This window comes from Paroedura picta, chromosome 5, assembly GCF_049243985.1.
Source record: "Paroedura picta isolate Pp20150507F chromosome 5, Ppicta_v3.0, whole genome shotgun sequence".
Lineage (NCBI taxonomy): Eukaryota > Metazoa > Chordata > Lepidosauria > Squamata > Gekkonidae > Paroedura > Paroedura picta.
Window position 1 is genome coordinate 55516176 of NC_135373.1, and position 19712 is coordinate 55535887.

Here is a 19712-nt window from a genome sequence, read left to right on the forward strand (position 1 = left end):
ATGGTTTGTATGTTAGTTCCTGTTAACTGTGGTAAATTGTTAAATCTGTCTAGTATTATCTTGAAATATAAAATGCTGAATGAGCCAATACTGTAATTATCACATGTTAATGCATCTTCCAGCTTCAGTAACTGTGACCGCTAGAATGAGAAAGCATTACAAGGCATTTCTTTATTTAAACGTATATATCTTGTTAAAGAGCCTCTTGTGGCACAGAGTAGTAAGGCAGCAGACATGCAGTCTGAAAGCTCTGCCCATGAGGCTGGGAATTCGATCCCAGCAGCCGGTTCAAGGTTGACTCAGCCTTCCATCCTCCTGAGGTCGGTAAAATGAGTACGCAGCTTGCTGGGGGATAAATGGTAATGACTGTGGAAAGCACTGGCAAACCACCCCGTATTGAGTCTACCATGAAAACACTAGAATAGCGGTCCCCAACCTTTTTCAGGTCAGGGACCGCCTCCGGAGTGAGGGAAGAGCCGACGGCCCGGGTACTGCGAAAACGTGCATGCGCAATTGCCGTGCATGCGTGTTTTCGCCACCAGGTGGCGCTAACGTGCATGTGTGGCAACTGCGCGTGCACATTTTCTCCACTAGAGGGCATCACCCCAAGGGTCAGACATGACTCCGTGCTTGTACAGGGGATATCTTTACCTTTATCTTTATATATCTTGCTACATCTTACTCCCATGTTATCCTCAAATCACATAACACACAAAATACTTTATAGGACCCAGAGAAAAGGGGGTTTGGATTGAAAAGTGATGTGCTCGCTGGTTCAGGATCAAGGAATCCTGTCTATGTTTGAAAGAGAACTCATGAACCTACTGGAAATCCTCTTTACTTAACATACCCAAGGTTGACAGAGCACGTGGCATAGTAAACATATTAGGAGGGTATGAGTGTTAAGGTGGTGCACAACTTTCCAGCCTGAAGGACTTGTTATTGGTAAAGAGGTATAAAATAATAAGAGAAAGAAGATCTGGTTCAGGGATTGTGTGATTGGGGTTTAAGATGGGTTTATCCTCCTGGTGGTGACACCAGTTATTTTAATTCACTCATCTCCTCATATTTCTGAATGTTCAGGAAAATTGCTTCCAATTTTTCATTATAAAAAGTGACAGTGTGACACATTTCTTCATTACCAGTATTTAACAGATGACTTTATTTTTAAGGAGACAATATCACTTTGTGTCTTAATTATATCATTAAAGTGGATAAATCATCAAAAGATAAGGCCCCTTGGTTGTAAAAAATGTAGTCACAGGAAAAAGTGCTACTCTTTGGCTACCATGTGTCCCTTTTGGCAGGCCCAATTCACACAACTCTCTCACATGCAGCACTATCATTCACAGCCCCTCTGATGCCCTGGCATTGGTGAGACGGTCATGTCGTTATTTCCAAGTGGTATGATTCAGGGTTTTGTGCACCATTACAGCCATTAAAGCCACAAATTCTTGATATTTCACTGCAGGGGGGTGAAAACCTGATCTGAACCCAGTTCAACACCTAGCGATACAAATGTACACCTCACCAGAAATGGACATGGCTGGAACTCACTTCAGGCTCTATGTAAACATGTCTGTCCCTGTCATAGACTGAGATATTAATCAATGTATATATCCCCCAAACCATGAGGAATAGTTCATAAGGATACAAGCCTTATTCCTCTGGGTCCTTTACAAATGTGTAAGCCCCCTCCCCAGATATCACTTAATTATTAGGTGATACACCTAGTGATTTTGGTGTACAGTTGGTGATTTTCAGTTTCAAATTGATTCAATACAAACCTACTTTAGCATTTTCTGAAAACTCGAATCCCAGGTTCAATACTTGGATTTGGGTATAGCTTTATTGGGAAAATGAATGGCTTAAGTCCCTGAAAATAAACCAAATCAGCACTGATTCAGTTTTTTTCCATGTTTTGCTGAGCCGAATGCACCCCTATTCATGACTAACAGAAGCCTCTAGAAAGCTTCCAAAGAGAACAATTTGACACCCTTGATGCATACTGCACTGAAAGGTCACTCACCATCTGCTTCGGCATCACTAGATCTCCTGGGCCTAAACCATGTAATGACATTGGGTGCAGGTTGTCTCATCACCTCCTGCCATGTTGAGTATGGGCCAGGTCCCAGCCAAGTAGCCCTGGATCCACACTGCTTTATTCCTCAGTGTGACCATTTTAAAGCCATCTGATGCTTGTTCTAGGTTTGTAAAAATGTGTCCAGTGGGCATATGAGGTAGCAGAATGTTCTGGAGGACCCCCTGGGTGTTATTCACTTACTGGCCCAAACCAAAGGCTTGGTGAAAGAGCTCTATTGTGCAGGCTCTGCAGAACTGTGTTAGCTCCAGCAGGACCCAGATCTCCTCTGGGAGCTCATTCCACCAACTGAGGGCCAGGACAGAAAATGACCTCAGCATAGTTGCAATCAGATGTGCTTCCTTGGAGCCAGAGATCATCAGCCAGTTAGAACTGGCTGAATGTAGTGCTCTTCACCGGGTATAGGCAGAGGCAGTCTCTCAGATACAAAGGGCCCAGACTGCAGATGGCTTTAAAGACCTTACACTTCAGCTGGGATGCAACTGGTAACCAATGCAGCTGTTGGAGCACTGGCCGAATATGGGCAAGGGATAGGCATGAACTGAGAAAATGTGGTTTGGTTTGTGATTTGTGGCTGAACCATGAACTAAACCAGGAGGCTTGTTTATGAAATGAACAGGTTTGTGTAATTTGTGGTCCTGCAAAACCCATTTAAAGAGACCACAGTCTTGGTTTCTGGTAGAAGAGTAATACAGACTAGATTAACGGCTGGGGGGGAGCTTTCCGGATTGAATTTATCTCCCTCAATTGAAGGGGGATCAAAGAGATAAACCACACATTCTCCTAATTGATGCTCCTTTTGTCTAGGTGGTGAAAAATGTAGATTTTTTGCTGCCTTAGTCAGAGATCTTGAGTGCAAGGGAGATGGATTTTACCCTGCTCCAATTCGTGTTTGCAACAAAAGCCAGTCGAGGCACACTTCCCAAATGACTGCTGAATAATAAACATAACTGATGGATGGAGATTTTTATCTGTGATGAAACAAGATTACTATGGTGAGAACCCTTTTTCCTCGGAGTCATAAATTAAGGCATACTTGGCTGCCTAAAGATTTATGGTTTAACTCACTGAGAGTTTATAAAAGCTCAGATAAGTAAAGATTATTGAGACTAAGAAGAGACTATTCTGTTGCATTTTGAAGTTTGTGGAATTTTGTGGAACCGGTCCTTTAAAACAATACACGTTGGAGGGAAAATATTGTCATAAATGCTATTGGGCTCAAGTTCACATTTATGTAATACAACATTGCAGCCAGATAAAACCATTGGTAGTGCTATTGGGCAGTAACTCATAGATAATGGAGATAGACTGAATTGATGTGGAAGTTTCCTGTTTTGATTTTTTTTTAATTACTATTTAGGACAGTTCTCCAAACCAAGATAAGATTTTTAGAAGCTCTGTCATCATGGGAATTGCTTAACAACAGAAAGTAATTATTATGTGGCTGAATTGCAAAGTTGTAGAACTGAACTTTTAGTTTTAGAGAGGAGCAAACCAACTATGTCATTAGAAGGGAAGATATTACAACTAAAGCTCACTTCCTTTGGACACATCATGCAATCAAACTTGCTAGAAAAATGATTAATGCTCGGCATGGACAGCAGCAAAATGAAACGTGGTTTGCAAAGGATCCGCTGGCTCGACATGATCAAAGCCAATACAGGGATGACCATGAGACAACTAAAAGAAGCAGTCAGAGACAGGGGTGCATGCCGAAGACTTTCCTATAGAATTGCCGAGGGTCGGACATGACTGAACGGATGACATCATCAAAACTGAACTGAAATAATTCAGATTCTGTATTTGATTGCGACTTTTTTGGTATGTTTTTTTTTCTTGTTGGTTTTAGATAGTATCAATATTAGAATTACAAATCCGGATGGTTTGGGTTTTTTTTTAAGGGGGGAAGCAAGAAAGCCTTCAATGCATCAGCCAAAATTGTTTATAGTGCATTTGTTTCAAGAAATGCTGGATGGATTACAAAAGAATATAGAAGAAAAATTGTTGGAAATTAAAAGTGAAATTAATGGTTTAAAACAAGAGATTATTAAAAGACTGAGACAGGATTTGAAGAAATTTGATATTTCCATTCTGAAAATAACAAAAGAGATAGATTAAATTTAGGAGAAAATAGAAAATTGGGAAAGCTATACTGCTGATGTACATAAGGATGAAGGTGTTTCGTTTATGTTTAAAAGGCAGAGAGTTAGACAAAACTCCATGAAAAAAGCAGGAGAATTTCTACATTGATTTGAAAAAGAAATTGAGGAGATTCATGAACAAGATCTGTGCGACTCCACAACATCTGCAAAACGCAAATAAATCAGATGAACTAGATATGAAGTTGGAGTAATCAAAGCCCCAAATATGGATTCAAATTTCTTATGTGAAATATAAATGGAGTAAATGCTTCTCAAAAGAAGAAATTTTTAAAACGATTTCAGAAAGTTAAAACAAACACATTAGAAAAAAAGATATGGAATTTTTGATACATAAACTTTGGGGAGAGGAGTTTTTCAGTATATACTAAAAAGAAAATGGAGTTATTTCTATATGTTCCAAATGAAAAGGTCCTTTTATAAAGAACATATGGATTATGGATAGAGTTATTACATTTTCATATAGTAACTGGTGTATGAAGGGAGATTGGAATGGTGTGGCTTCTCTGCAAATTAACAAATGTTCAGACAAAAACATTAAGATTACACAAGGAAAATTGCCAAAAAATTTTTACTTGACTGATAATTTAGGTCTGGTGCATATATAGAGACAAAGAAGTGATAATTCTAGAAACTGTACTTATAAATCAGAAAGGTCTTTCTCGAGAATTGATGTGTTTTGGATTTCCAGAGACTTAGTTACAAAGGTATCAAAAGTAGAGATTCTACCAAAGACTCTTTCAGATCATAACCTGTAACTTATCTTTATGAAAGAAAAACAGTGCCTTTAAATGGAGATTAAATGAAGTGTTGGTACAAAAAGAAGATATTGTGGAGGACTGCAAGAAAAGACTAAAATACATTTTTAACTTAATTTAAATAAAGGTCCCGAAATAAAGATGGTTTGGGATGCAAGTAAAGTTTTTATCTACATAAACATAACTCTGAACTTAAGAAAAACAGGCAAGAAAAAAATGCAAAAGTGTTCTAGAGGAGATTAAGGAAAAAGACTTGCAGAAAACCCCAGGGAATACAAATATTTCTCAACAAAGAATTTTGCAACAATAGAAATGGTCCTTTGTCATCTCCCTTGTTTATACTGGTATTGGAAACTCCGAATAGAGTTTCATACACAGTATGAAAGGATTGGGGTCTTTAAAGGAAACTTACCAACTGAGCCTTTGTAGATGACAACTCTGGAAGATCCCTTAAAAGGAAATATTAATGGATAAACTAAAAAACTTTGGTGCATTAGCAAGATTTAAAATTAATAAAGAAAAAACAAAGATGATAAAAAATGAATTTATATGATCATCATTGATGAATAAGATGGATTTTAAGGTTGAAAAGATTAAATATTTGGGCATTGCATAGTCAAATATTAATATAAATCTGATGGGTAGAGTTTCGATGATAAAGATGAATGGAGTTCCCAGGATGTTATTTTTATTTCAGACACTACCTGTTTTGCTTTCTGATGTACCATTCAAATAATGGCAGAAAGGCATATATATAGTTTTGTTTGGCAAGGAAAAAACCAAGAGTAACATTTTAACAATATGGAACAAATATAAATTTAGACTATGGCTGAAAACACCTACAAGGATTTCTACAGAAGAAGCTTTTTGCAGGAAAGAAATAATATCTAGAGATTATTAGTTGATACAATGTACAAGATCTGAGATACTGAATTTCTCAGAGGGGGACTGCAAAATGAAAACAGGAAGAGACCTGATAGCTCATGGTTATTCCTGTCAATGGTTCTTTTATGCACAACTTTTAGAAAAATTTAAGACAAAAAAAATAACATGATTTTGGTCAAGTTAATTGTTTTTGAAATTTATGCTGTTCTATGACTGTAATAAAAATCTGAATGACTGTTTTTAAATAAAATTATGTACAAATCACAAACATATTATTATCAAGATGTATCAAATTTAATTGAAATTTGAGACAGAGGAATAATCTGTGATTTAATGTATGATAAAATGGGCAAAAATGTTGGACATTATGTACAATGAACAGTGGGAAAATATGTGGACAAGGGGTCTTAAATATTTATTAAGATGTAATCTCAAGGAGAACTTTTATAAAATGATGTATTATAGGTATTTGTCACCTGAAAAGTTTTTAAAAATGTATATGATATGTCTAATATTTGTTGGAAATATGTACAACACTAGTTTCAAAGCCCCTTTATAAAAAGGGGTTTTGAAAGGGGGGTTGCCTTGTGCGGCGGTCTGACGCTGCGCGAGGCGCTTCACGCCTCCCGCAGCGTCAGACCGGCAAGGAGGGAATCCCCAGCAGCCGCGCTTCGCGCGACTGCTGGGGGTTCCCTCGGGCGGCGGTCTGACGCTGCGCGAGGCGCTTCGCGCCTCCCGCAGTGTCAGACCGGCAAAGAGGGAATCCCCAGCAGCCGCGCTTCGCGCGACTGCTGGGGGTTCCCTCGGGCGGCGGTCTGACGCTGCGCGAGGCGCTTCGCGCCTCCCGCAGTGTCAGACCGGCAAGGAGGGAATCCCCAGCAGCCGCGCTTCGCGCGACTGCTGGGGGTTCCCTCGGGCGGCGGTCTGACGCTGCGCGAGGCGCTTCGCGCCTCCCGCAGCATCAGACCGGGAGCAACTGCGAGCCGCGCTGCGCGCGGCTCGCAGTTGCTCAGCCTGGGAATCGGAGGGACCAATCGGCAGGCGCTTCGCGCCTGCCGATTGGTCCCTCCGATTGTCTGTTGTGAGGAAGGGTCCAACCCGGACCCTTCCTCATCACGGACAAAGCCCACCTCTAGGGGGCTTAACGAATTATACAGTCCGTGGCGCCCGTGGCGCCACGGGCTGTTTAAAGATAAGGGAACAATCTATGCCAATTGGAAACTGTTCTGTTTTTCCCATATTCTGGCCTCTTGTCCAGAGTATAGGTTGCAAATCCAAACAATCAGCTGTGAAACACCCATTTATTTTAAAACTAACCGTAACTTTTCATAATCTTTTCAGTCAAAAGTTTTGTTGTAATCTAGGAAACACAAACTGATTTTCTTTTTTAAATCTCTTGCATGCTCCAGTAACCAATATAAATTTGCCATATGATATCTAGTGCTCGTTCCTTTTCTAAACTCATCTTGAACATCTGGCATTTCTCATTCCATATGACCTATCAATCTTTGTTGTAAGATTTAGAGCATAACTCTACTCTCACAAAAAATTAATGCAATGGTCCCATGGTTGCTGCAGTCCTTGATGTCTCCTCGTTTTTGGAACTGGAATGTAGATGGAGCATTTCTAGTTTGTTGGCCAGTGTTTTGTTATCAATATATGTTTGCATTTCCTTGTTAAGATTTTGAAGGACTCCTTCACTCTGGCTTGAAAGAGCTTCATTGATATCCCACTTAGCCCTGGTGATTTGTTTCTCCAACTGCTTTGAAAGCAGCTTTCATTTTACTTTCTAAAAGCATAGACTCTTCAAAGATTCTTCCTTGAAGGAATCTGTCATCCTTCTATATCTTGTGTATGGTTCTTCAGTATATTATTTCCATCTTTAAATTTCCCTTTGATTTCTTGGATCTTGTAGAACAGATCTCTCCAAGTGGTGGCAGGAAAAAGTGAATGCACGTAGTAAAAAAAAATGTTTAGCTGTATTGGGGCACAGTTGTTTTCCTCCATTTCTTTGTACTGGTTATTATAATATTTCTCATTGACTCTACTTGCCAGTCACTGGAATACTGCATTTAGACTTCTGATTCTACTTCTGCTTATCCATAGAATTCTGCTTACATATACAAAGTAGGCCAGCTCTCCGCTAATAACCATTACCAACATTTTGTGGTACTGAATTCTGTCAATAAACTATGCATTGCATAAAGAAATGTATAGTACTTCTATAACTATGGTAAAATACTATTGTATTTTTTGAAAGTTTATTTATGTGTGCTCTGCCTTTCTATCAAGGAACACAGAGAGTCATTTTAGTTCCATAATGAAGTAGGTTAGACTGAAAGATAATGACTTGATCAATACTTCCTGGCATTCAGACTTTGTTTCCCAATGTCTAAGTCATAGTTCTCTGCCTGTTACACCACCTGGGCAATTAAAACATATGCTAACCATATATTGTGTTGATGAGGGATTCTCCCTTATTTCCTTGAAAAATTACTTCAGCAGGAACTAGGGTTGCTATTCTTCAGATTGGGCCTGCATTTCTCTTAGAATTACAAGTGGTTGCCAGATTATAGATATCTGTTCCTTTGGAGAAAATGCATTGGCTGATCTATATAGAGAACCTATAGGACTGCTTGCATGACAGACCATGCAAATGACAGTCACAGTGTTGGCCTTGAAATGAATTACCATTGATTGACAGATTATTTCTTTTTTTTTCAGCCACATAAACAGGAGAACACAATTTGAAAATCCTGTTCTGGAAGCTAAAAGGAAGCTTCAACAGCGTACCATGCCCAACGCAGAACTTGGAACAAAGCCTATGCCGGCCCAAGGTTTCCGAGGTACAGTAATGTACCAGTGCAGCATATTTAAAACTGAAATCACTCTGTTAAGTTTTCTGTTTATTTTGATTACAACATTGTTGATATCTGAGTATGAGGGTACAGAGTATTTTTCCTTGATATATATACATTTAAAAAACATTATTGGTGAGTTCAGATGGCAATCTGAAAATATCTAAGCTTAAAAGTATATTATTTGAAAGCACGTGACCCTTATTAAGGGCCAAATGAAATGAGAATCTGGGAAATGGATCTTTCCAACATATTTGAAGGTACACAAAAGTTGCTCAGAGCTCTAATTTGGATCCAGGTGTTAGATATGATGGGCACTTGCAGGCCTGGAAGAGACAAACGAGTCTCCTGGCATCTCACCAGGATTGCCCACAAGACAAGAAACAATTTATTTCCTACTGCATGGGGGGTGGGGGGACAGAGAGCGAGAACAGATTGCTTGGCTGGTAGAACATATTTTGTGTGTGGAGAAGGAGAATCTTGAAGGCAGACAGATGAGTCTTCAGAAACCTTTTAGAAGCCCAGAGGGTAGGCGATTCCAAGAGAACAAGAACCCAATGAAAAACAGGGTCATTTTCCCTCTATGTTATCCCAGCTGTCCACAATTCATAGGGGATTGTGTGTGGGGGGGTTGACTCCTAGTCACAGGATATCACAGGCATAAAGAGATTGTTTCCTAGGCACACATCCAAATGGGACTGCAGCTCCTTTTGAAACTGCTTGAACTTCTATAGGGAACTGCTTCTTTCATTTTGAGATCAGTGGCTCTGCACTGCTGTTTAGTGGGGAACGTAAGAATCATAATTTGGGTTGTGGGAGCTTTGGGGGTTGGGGACATTGGGGGGGGGCAAAGTGATGTGTGCTCTGTGGTATCACCTCTGAGGGAAACCCAGCAATGACACTACGGATTTCTTGCAATTGCCAGTTTCTTGGAGATTGCTAGAGCTCCCCAACATCAGTTCTGGGTTTTCTCTGAAAGTAATGTAGTGCTGCACATTTCTTTTTCTCCTGCTGCCTCCCCAAGTGGTGGTAGGCAATAAGGCCTACCATAGCAGGACGCATAGCAAAAGTGAATGCTTACAGGAAAAAAATGGTTAACTATCTATATTGGGGGTACAGTTAACTTTTACATAAGGTTGTAGCCAAAGAATGAGGCTTGTTCTCCTTTGCAACAGTAGAAAGCACCCCAGCAACATTACCTAGGCCCAATCATGTTCACCCGCGCCCTGCTCCTCAGAGGTCTCGCAGTGTGAGTGACCTGCCTCAGTGTCGGCGGGACAGTGCCGGAGTTTACAGGTTGTATGGTATGTCTGAGTGCTGCTGCTTACCCTGGCTGCACTTTTGTCAAAAAAATAGTGAGCTAAGTTGAAAACAAAAAAACCCACCAATCTTCTCACCTTTTTCCATACCTTTTCTCACATAATCAAGCACAGAACAGAGGCACTGGATGTCAGGTGAGGCTTTTCTTTTGCCTGCTGGTCTTTGTCACACTTCCCACAGAATTACTCAGAAAGCAGATGTTGAGGACACTGAACTGTCTCACATGTTGTAAACATTACCTGTCACATTCTGAAGTCCTGCTTGTTGAGAATATACAAGAAAGAAAGAAAGAAAGAAAGAAAGAAAGAAAGAAAGAAAGAAAGAAAGAAAGAAAGAAAGTCAATATTACTATTATTTGACCACGCTTCTTCAAGAGACAAAAATTTTTCTAGTCCAACTAATTACCACAAATCTCATATTTCATTTTTGGACAGCTGCTTTCATACCCCAAAAATGCAGCTCCTAAGTTAGCAGATAATTTACTGAAAGGAACAATAGCATACATAAGCAAATCCTTCACCTGTTTGTTTTTGCCTTAAGAGAATAACTCACTAATGCTTTTATTTTTGTGGGAATGCTTGTGCTTTCATTTTGCTTTTTATGTTTCCCAAATGCCCGCCTTGCTGTTGCTGCTTCTTCACTAGGAGAAGCCAGGAATTTTTAACTGTGACCCAAATGTGGTTTGTGTTTCTGTTTTATGTTGGCTGATGTAGAAAAACCGCTTTTCACCCGGGATGCCTCACAGCTGAAGGGGACTTTCCTCAGCACAACTCTTAAAAAAAGCAATATGGGTTTTGGATTTACCATCATTGGTGGGGATGAACCTGATGAATTTCTGCAGGTGAAGAGTGTCATTCCCGATGGGCCTGCAGCCCAAGATGGCAAAATGGAAACTGGTAAGTCAGACACTTTTACTTCAACTTTATTTATTTACTTCATTTAGTTTCACATTTTTATGCCACCCTTCCCAGAGGGCTCAGGGCGGCTTACAGTGTATTAAAACCATCAAAACCTTACATTAAAATCTAATATACATTTAACAACCAAAAAGCTCCTGCCTTCTCTCCAGTGGGAAGGGAAGAGTTAGAGTGCTGTGATGTTATTAACAACAGTGCGCTGATGGTATGGCCTGTGTAGGGTGGCCAGATTGCTGGTGGTATTCTTTTCATTAAGAATAGGAGGAAGCTAGGCCAGAGGGAACTGAGCAATGGGACTGATACAGAGAATGTTTTAATGAGCAAGTTGTCATTTCCTAGTGACATATCACCAGCTTCCTATATATTTCAGCCCTATTGTACAGATTTCTGTCCCGTCTGCTGAAGCATTACCATAGTTGGACAGCTTGTCATCCCTGCCATTTATCTAGCTGTGAGACCAGGGAGGAATTGGAACAGGTGCTTTGAGCACATCCTCTCTACGACAGATTGAAAGCTGGCAACTTCATACCTGTTATTTTCAAAGTCCCTGACCTGATGCTAGTTGGAAGCAGTGACATTTTGTAATGTGTTCACAAATCTCTATTTCAGTAGCTGGAAGACACAGATCACCAAGCCATAAGAGTGTCGTATCTCAATTGACTGTGTATATCTTTGCAACTTGCTGGCAAAATGTTCCATATGGCCCCCGAGTGTCAGTTTGGTGTAGTGGTTAAGAGTTCTAATTTGGCGAGCCGGGTTTGATTCTCAGTTCCCCCACATGCAGCCAGCTAGGTGACATTGGGCTCGCCCCAGCACTGATAGAACTGTTCTGACCGAGCAGTAATATCAGGGCTCTCTCAGCCCCACCTATCTCACTATTGTGGAAAGGGAAAGGGAAAGGGAAGGCAATTGTAAGCCACTTTGAAACTCCTGATAAAGAAAAGCAGCAAATAAGAACCACTTCTTCTTGTTGTGTCTTTTGTCAGCCATCCAGTTTTTACAGCTGTGAGGAAATGAGGTTGAAGGCTGCAAAACAGTGTCTCTCACAGAAAGACATCTGGGCCGATTCTGCACTTACTTTGTTTTGTCCATTGTGGATTCTGTTGAATTTGAATTTGGGTCTTCCTCTATCTCCCCCCCCCCCCATCCCATCGAAACAGAAAGCGTTTTCATGTTATTGAGGAAGCTCAGAACGGGGAGGGAAGGCAAGCACAGCAGGAGGCTCTTTCTTTCTTTTCTTGAATGGGGGGAGGGAGGATTGGAGACAACAGAAGAGGGGGAATAAACCCAAAAGGCAAATCTCTGCTGAGAGAAATTAGGGTTTCTGGAGTGCAGTCACTTGAAGGGAAGCCTTGCAACCAGGAATCAGGAAGTTCTTGAACTGATGCCCTGGCCAATCAGCCCTTGCTCCCAGACAAGTTAATTCGCAAAAAGGAGCTGTCTACGCATTTACTCATGGCGGTCTTTCAAATATCAAGGCTTGTATCCACTCCAGTATATCACAGGGGAAAGGTAGGGTCACCACGAATCAATCATGCATGTTGCAGAGAGAAAATTTAAAGTGCCCAAAATTAAAGTGGAAATTAAATTCAGTGTTGACTGCAGGGTTTCATTCAAACTGGGAATGGGTAAAAAGCTCCTTGCAGACTACACCCTAGTCAGGAATTTCCCGCCACTCTCCATTTTAGACATTCTTTTCATAGAATCATAGAAGTTGAAGGGTCCTCCTGGATCATCTAGTCCAACTCCCTGCACTATGCAGGACACTCAAAATGCTATCACCCATCCACTTTAATCTGCCACCCCCTTGAATCTTCATAGAATCAGCCTCTCTGTCAGATGGCTATCCAGTATCTGTTTAAAAATCTCCAAAGATGGAGAACCCACCACCTCCCGAGGAAGCCTGTTCCACTGAGAAACCACTCTAACTGTCAGGAACTTCTTCTGGATGTTTAGACGGAATTTCTTTTGAATTAATTTCATCCCATTGAATCTGGTCCGTCCCTCTGGGGCAAGAGAGAACAACTGTGCTCCATCCTCTATATCAGTGGTCCCCAACCTTTCCGAGGCTGGGGACCAGCAGGGCATCGGGCCGCGCCCACGCATCGGACCGCACCCGCGGGCCGCGCCCGCACATCGGGCCACACCCGCGGGACGCACCCGCACAGGCCGCGCATGCGTGATGCGCGGCTCGGCCCTGATTCCCTCTCCCCGCCCTCCCGCAGTAAGAAGCTTCCCGGGCCGCAAGCTTGCAGCCTGGGAAGTTTTTTACTGCGGGGGGGCAGGGAGAGGGAGCCGCGGCCCAGCGCCATGGCCGCTGCGGCCCGCCACCGGGCTGCGGCCCGCAGGTTGGGGACCACTACTCTATATGGCAGCCGTTATACTTGAAGATGATTATCAAATCCCCTCTCCAGGTTAAACAGACCAAGCTTCCCCAACCTTTCTTCATACATCTTGGTCTCCAAACCCCTCACCATCTATGTTGCCCTACTCTGGACACGCTCCAGTTTGTCTACATCCCTCTTCAACTGGGCTGCCCACAACTGAACACAGTTTCATTTAACAGGGAACAAACACCATAGGTTGATGTGTTTTGAGTGTATATGAGTGAAGGGACTATAAAGTGAGAGTTTCTTTAACTCGGCTTCTTTAATTCTGTAAGCACAAATACATCAGCAATGTTGTGTGGACAGAAATTGGGAAGACACTCAGAAGTGTTAAAATAGTTTTCATATGTTGGTTCTAAAAGGCTGGCTGTAAGATATTTAGGCTTTTTCGAATGAAATTTTAATTTAAGCAAGTTCCTCCTTTGTGATCTACCTTTGTGGTATCTTTGTGGTATTCTTCTTGCCCTTAAAATGAAAATTGGCACAAAGTAAGAGAATTCCAAATGGTTGGCTAGTCAAAGAAATGGTGCACCAGAGGTTTTCTGGAACCCAGATTAGACTTCTGAGGATGGTTAAAAGTAGAACCAATTAATCACCTTTGAACTGGATCATGACCTGCATATCTTATTACCATCAGGGGTTTTCTCAGGGTGCTTTGGCTCAGCATGCAGTAACAAGGCATCTTACTGATGTTAAAGGAACCTTATTGTGGCCTTGAAATCAAACTTAGGATCCTTAAAAAAGAAAGTCAGCACCTTTTGCAGCAGTAAGACCTGTAATTGTATTTTGTCACTGGTAGAAATCACTTTGTTTTTCCATTGGCAACAGCCTAACTTTCTCATCAATTCAGGGCAATAAGGGTGAAAGGCAGTCTTAAATAACACTTTCATTTTATTCCATAGTAGGCTCTGTTTCCTTCCTAGGAAACAGGGGAATTAGATTAACTTCTACCTTTATTTGAACTTTTCAAATGCCAAAAAAGATGAAACTCCACAAAGTATTTAGGTTAAAAACATGTTAGGCCTATCAATCTGCAACACAATATTGGATTATGCAAATATTATATTACTCCAGCCACTTTATTAATGTGTTTGTTACATTCATTTCCCCCTTTCTGTCATCATGGAAATCAAGGCAGTGTACACAAAGTTCCCATTCAACAGTGACAGGGATAACTCTCTTTTGAGAAGAAGATTCTAGATGCAGAGGGAGTCAGCTGACAGGAAGATAGAAAAGTGAGGGGAATGAAAGAGATAAAGACAAAGAGAGGGGAACTGGTGATATTTATTATCCTAAAAAGGCATAACATTGTTATGATAGTAATGATGTTGTAGGTGTACTATACAAAGAAAAAATACCATTAAGAGTAAAAACTATTTTACTTAAATAGCTTATCTTGAAATAAAAGAATTGGACAAAAGGCCCCTCTTTAATTTATCATCTGAAATTACTAACTCTTTTCATATGCTGATCTTAAAGCTCTGGGAATAACCTAAGCATATTTTATGCATTCTTACACCTTGTTTCAATGAATGTACAAAATATTCATTTTGGAGTTAAGGTCCAATATAAATTATTCAACTTCTGTCTTGTACTTGCTGAGGATTCTTATATCTTGCAATAATTTTATTTCACTTTCTTTACTTTGCTGTCTTAACATGCTGACCACAAGCAGGGCAACCCCTTATTTGTCTATGACGTTTTCTGCACGGTGGCAGCTGTGCAATGGGGCAACTAGTTCCTTGCAATGGGGCAACTAGCCCCACTGTTTCCAAGTTCCCCACAGGAGAAGATTTTCCCTGCCAGACCTGGACCACTCTGGATTACTGCCACCATATGAGGCAACTGGGGCAGAGAGGTTCCACCCCACTTCGTGGCATTATTTTCACAAAGGTGGGATTGTGTTACAGTATCCTACCTTCATGAAAAAAATCTAAATACCCCAGTTGGCTCCACGGTGCCGTGAAGCATCATGGGGCTAACTGCGGCATTTTTTGTCCCTTCTGGGATGCCGTAAGAGGGGGAGGAGCCAGGCCTGGAAGGCCCAACTCTTCCCCTTCCACATGGGCCTGCCCTGGGATAGACCCTGTTGACACCCACGGCAAAAAGGGGACTGCAGAAATATCTATGTTCCCTTGCTGTGAGGCAACAGAGAGCCTTAAGTGGGCCAGGGACTAGGCTGGGATGCTGCCTCCGTCATGTGGAAGCAAGGATTAGCCCTGCTGCCATATGAGCAACGGCCTGGCCTTTTTCTCCCATGCGGAAAAGGTCTATGTGAGATAAAAATGAGTTTTGTAAATATGAGACAATCCAGAGCAGGCATGATGTGTGACACTGTGACCCATTATATATGGTCAGAAGAAAAAAGGAAATCACGAGGCACAATGATACAGTAGTCTTCTCTATGTTTATAAGTGAAAACGTTATAACATAAAGTCTAAATGGTCAAACATAAAAAGTCAACCAAAATGGGATCCTAGGTTAAGTGACCCGCTTTCTGTTTTATCTTCATCAGTGGTTGCTCTTCCAATATACTGTCATAGTAATAGTTGTAGTATCACATTGGCAAAATGCTCCACATTGAGGAATCCACGGTTCTATACTCCATTATGTACGGTGGCAGCTACACCACGCTGCCACCGTGCCATTGCAGCAGGGCCGAAAGCCCAGCCATCCCCCGTGTATGCATGGGGGCGGAGCTCGACCAGCTGCGCTGTTGCAAGGGCCCCGCGCACATAATGCGGGGCCGGGAGCGCAGGGCAGCGGCGGCAGTGGCTGGGGAGGGATTGGGGGCAGGGAGCCCCTACTGCAGGATGGTGGGGAGCAGCATGCTGCTCTCCCACCATGGCAGGAGTGGGGGGCTCCATCGGGCTGGCCCTCACCTGCACCCTCGCAAATCCCAGGACTCGGGTGGTGGTGTGCATAATCGGGGATTTTCGCTGATGCCCTGCCACCACCAGCCTTGGCATTCTGGCCCATGCATAATAGGTCTGTGACAACCTGACTTGGTAGATTAGAAGTTTTAAAAAGGCGTATTTATGATGAGTACTAAGGCCTGTAAAATGGAATTGTATAGTAGAGTTTTATTGGTTAAAAAAAAAACTTGTACATGATTGGTGGGATTTGTAGCCCTGCACAAAGTGAGGAGGACTCATTTTTAACTCTTGGGGAAGAGAAGCAGGAGTAAACAACTGAAGAATTAATGGTTAGGAAAGAGTAGTGTTGTTCTCCATATACGTATGATTCATTATATTGTATTAGTTGTGTCTTCACAAGAAATGTTGCTTTGCAAGTAAAAGCAGGTCCCCACTTCATGTGCAACTTTGGATCCCCCACCATGCCTCGTTGCAAGAAGACCCTTGAGCGCTGAATTAATCATAATACAAAATATGAGTTTATTATGTGAAGAAAAATAAAAATCTCTTTGAATGTGTGTACAAAGTGACAAAATCTAAGTTGTCCATATACCTGAGGGACCACCTTTTGCCCTATTCCCTCCACAGGGCCTTATGCTCTGCGGGTACAAATTTGTTTGGGCATTCCCAGCCCCCGGGAAGTGTGCCTGGCATCGACCAGGGCCAGGTCCTGGCCCCCACCTGTTGGAACGAGCTCCCGGAAGAGCAACGAGCCCTGCGTTAAATTTCCACATTCCACAGGGCCTACAAAACAGAGCTCTTCCACCAGGTTTATAGTAGCCGAGCCTGGCAAAGACCTTGCCCCCCCCTGTCATCGAACTCTACTAGCATATTAGGGTTGGATTAAAGAAAAAGATCAGCCCCTCTGTCCACCCCTGGGGGCCTATTAGTGGATAGACCTTGGTTGTTTTTGCCACAGAGTATTGGATGATATATGGCAGTTTGGTTGGGTTTAATCTGTTTTAGATTGTTTTATGGGTTTTATTGGGGGTTTTATGTTTATTGTTAGCTGTCACGAGCCTCCATGGGAGTGGTGGGATAAAAATATAATTAATTAATTAATTAATTAATTAAATAGTGTGCATTGCTGCATTCTCATGGCTATCAGGATTGTGAAAGGAATTGGGAAGTCAATCTCCAAATTCCATCACTTCAGCATTTCTTATGTTTTAGCTTTAATAGCACAACATTTTTATATACATGTATACCCTTCCATTTTATCATGATATATTGTTCCTAATAATCATCCAACATTTATGGATGATATAGCCTAAACCAATATTATAAATGTGCAAGTTGCAAGACATGCAGATTTATAATATTAACAGGGTTTTGGATCCTGACTCAGTTTTTCAAAGGCAGAATAGAACTTTCCTGCTTCTCCCCCTCCAATGCAGCCCACTGACCTCTATAGGGGACAAGGTACCTTGAGCAATGTCATAGATGGAATTGGTAGAAACTGAAGACCCAACCCAGATGTTGAGCATGCCAAGAGAAGTCTTGTGTGTATCTGTATATGGAACAAATATTAGGAAAGACTAATTTTAAAATATACTTTTCCCATTTTCTATGCGAAGTACAGTATTTTCAGCAATTATATAATGTTATAAGTATAAATTAGGTTTAAGACATATGCTAACATGAACTTAGCAGAAGGGATGCAGTAACAGTCTACTCAGTCATTTTATAGATACTGCCCCTTTATCACAATAATTTTACTGTTGTTTTATCTTTGGTTACATGTATTATTGGTGGAGCCTGTACATTTAAGATCCTTATGGAGACAACTGTAGGTAGTGGTAAGAATCCAAGGAAGCTTCTTTACATGGGTAGGATAAGGTAACATCCAAAGTGACCCTTATGCTTCCATTTCTGTCCATTTCCTTCTAAAGGAATTTCCTTCTCAATAATGACTGTACCCATTTCCTTCTCAATAATGACGATACAGAATTAAAGATATTTCCACAGATATTGTGCCTCAAGTTATCTCTAATGTGATTTATTATGATCTGTTTTCAGGACTAGACCAAATGTTTAGACTTGAACATTTGTTACATACAGGTGAACGTTTCACGGGAACAAACTTTCTCTGACCCTTTCCCCAATGTTTCATTTCTTTCATACTTCTCTACTTGTTTGCAGCCCTGGTGAACTGATGAATTTGAGATTCTTTATTCTTTTTGCTCTTCTAACCAGAAGTGTCCTTTCCATATGGTGATGGATAAGAATGGGTACAAATCTAAATCTGGTTTGATTCGGGGTTTGTGGTGGCCCCCAGCTGAACCCTGAACAGTGTCAAAAGTTATTCATGAAACGTGCCACATAATTTAGCTCAGCATTACATATTTTTAAGTTCTTTTGACTTGAATACCAGTAATGAATGCTTCCAAATTAAGCTCTCAGTTCAGTCTTTGTTTGCATTCAGCATCAGTGAATTGTAGCATGTTCCCTCTTGTTTATCTTAACATATTGAAGAGCCTGCAGGGAAAAAACATCAGGCAATATGAAAACTCTATTAACTTAACTTCTGCTATCAAGATGTGTGAATTCTGTGAGGCATTACCTATGAGTCAGTAGGACTGCCACGGTGCCTTGTACCCTCTGACTGAATTTGTGATAGAGCAGGCTTTCCATTCTTTCTTTTTCTAACAGCCACAAGGATGTCAGTTGATTCAGTGAAGCAATGATTGTCATTGTATTTCACACATAATTTCAATCTCATAGTTCAATAACAAAATGGCTTGTCATTCTTACCTCAGAATTATTAAGCTGTGGTGCTGTATGCTTTTGGAGTAGGATGGACAAGCACAATACTGGGTTCAGCCATCCTCATGATGCTCCATCTGTTGGCCATGTTTGACATGGTCGACCATGAGTTGTTGGTCCACCACCTCTTTGGGACCGGGATTCAGGGGATAGCCCTTCAGTGGCTGTGCTCCTTTATACAGATACAGAGGGTAGCTGTGGGGGAGGATTTATCACACCCGTATTGATTCCCTTGTAGGGTCCCTCAGGGAGAGGTACTCTCCCCCACAATATTTAACATCTTTAAGCACCTTTTGGCACAGCTGATCTAGAGCTATGGGCTGGAGTGTCACCAATATGTGGATGACACCCAACTCTATCTCTTCATGGACGGCCATCTGGACTCCCCCTGGATACATTTACCAGATGTTTGTAAGCTATCGTTGGATGGTTAGAGCGGAGTCACATGAAACTTAGCCCTACCAAGATGGGGGTCCTGCAGCTGGGCAGAAAGGTGGAGAATCAGGAAGCACATTTACCTATCCTGGCCAGGGTGCAATTTAACATCTCATCTTCAGCCAGGAATTTGGGGGTGATTCTGGAAACCTCTTTTTCTGTGGAAGCTCAAGTCACAAGAGTAGCTTGCACAGTGTTTTACCATCTTTGT

At 41.5% G+C, this 19712-nt stretch overlaps 1 protein-coding gene across 13 annotated transcripts in view; it reads left to right on the plus strand.

Moving 5' to 3' along the window:
* The window catches only part of MAGI2 (membrane associated guanylate kinase, WW and PDZ domain containing 2), a 652499-nt gene that overhangs the window by 506164 nt on the left and 126623 nt on the right, over window positions 1-19712 (plus strand). For 9 of the 13 annotated variants that reach the window (XM_077338042.1, XM_077338044.1, XM_077338045.1 and 6 more), the window contains 3 exons: window positions 8628-8749; window positions 9937-10065; window positions 10795-10977. In XM_077338042.1, the coding sequence (XP_077194157.1) occupies window positions 8628-8749; window positions 9937-10065; window positions 10795-10977 (434 nt within the window). The remainder of the gene's footprint in view (window positions 1-8627; window positions 8750-9936; window positions 10066-10794; window positions 10978-19712) is intronic. The other 4 variants (XM_077338048.1, XM_077338040.1, XM_077338041.1 and 1 more) reach the window with 2 other exon arrangements.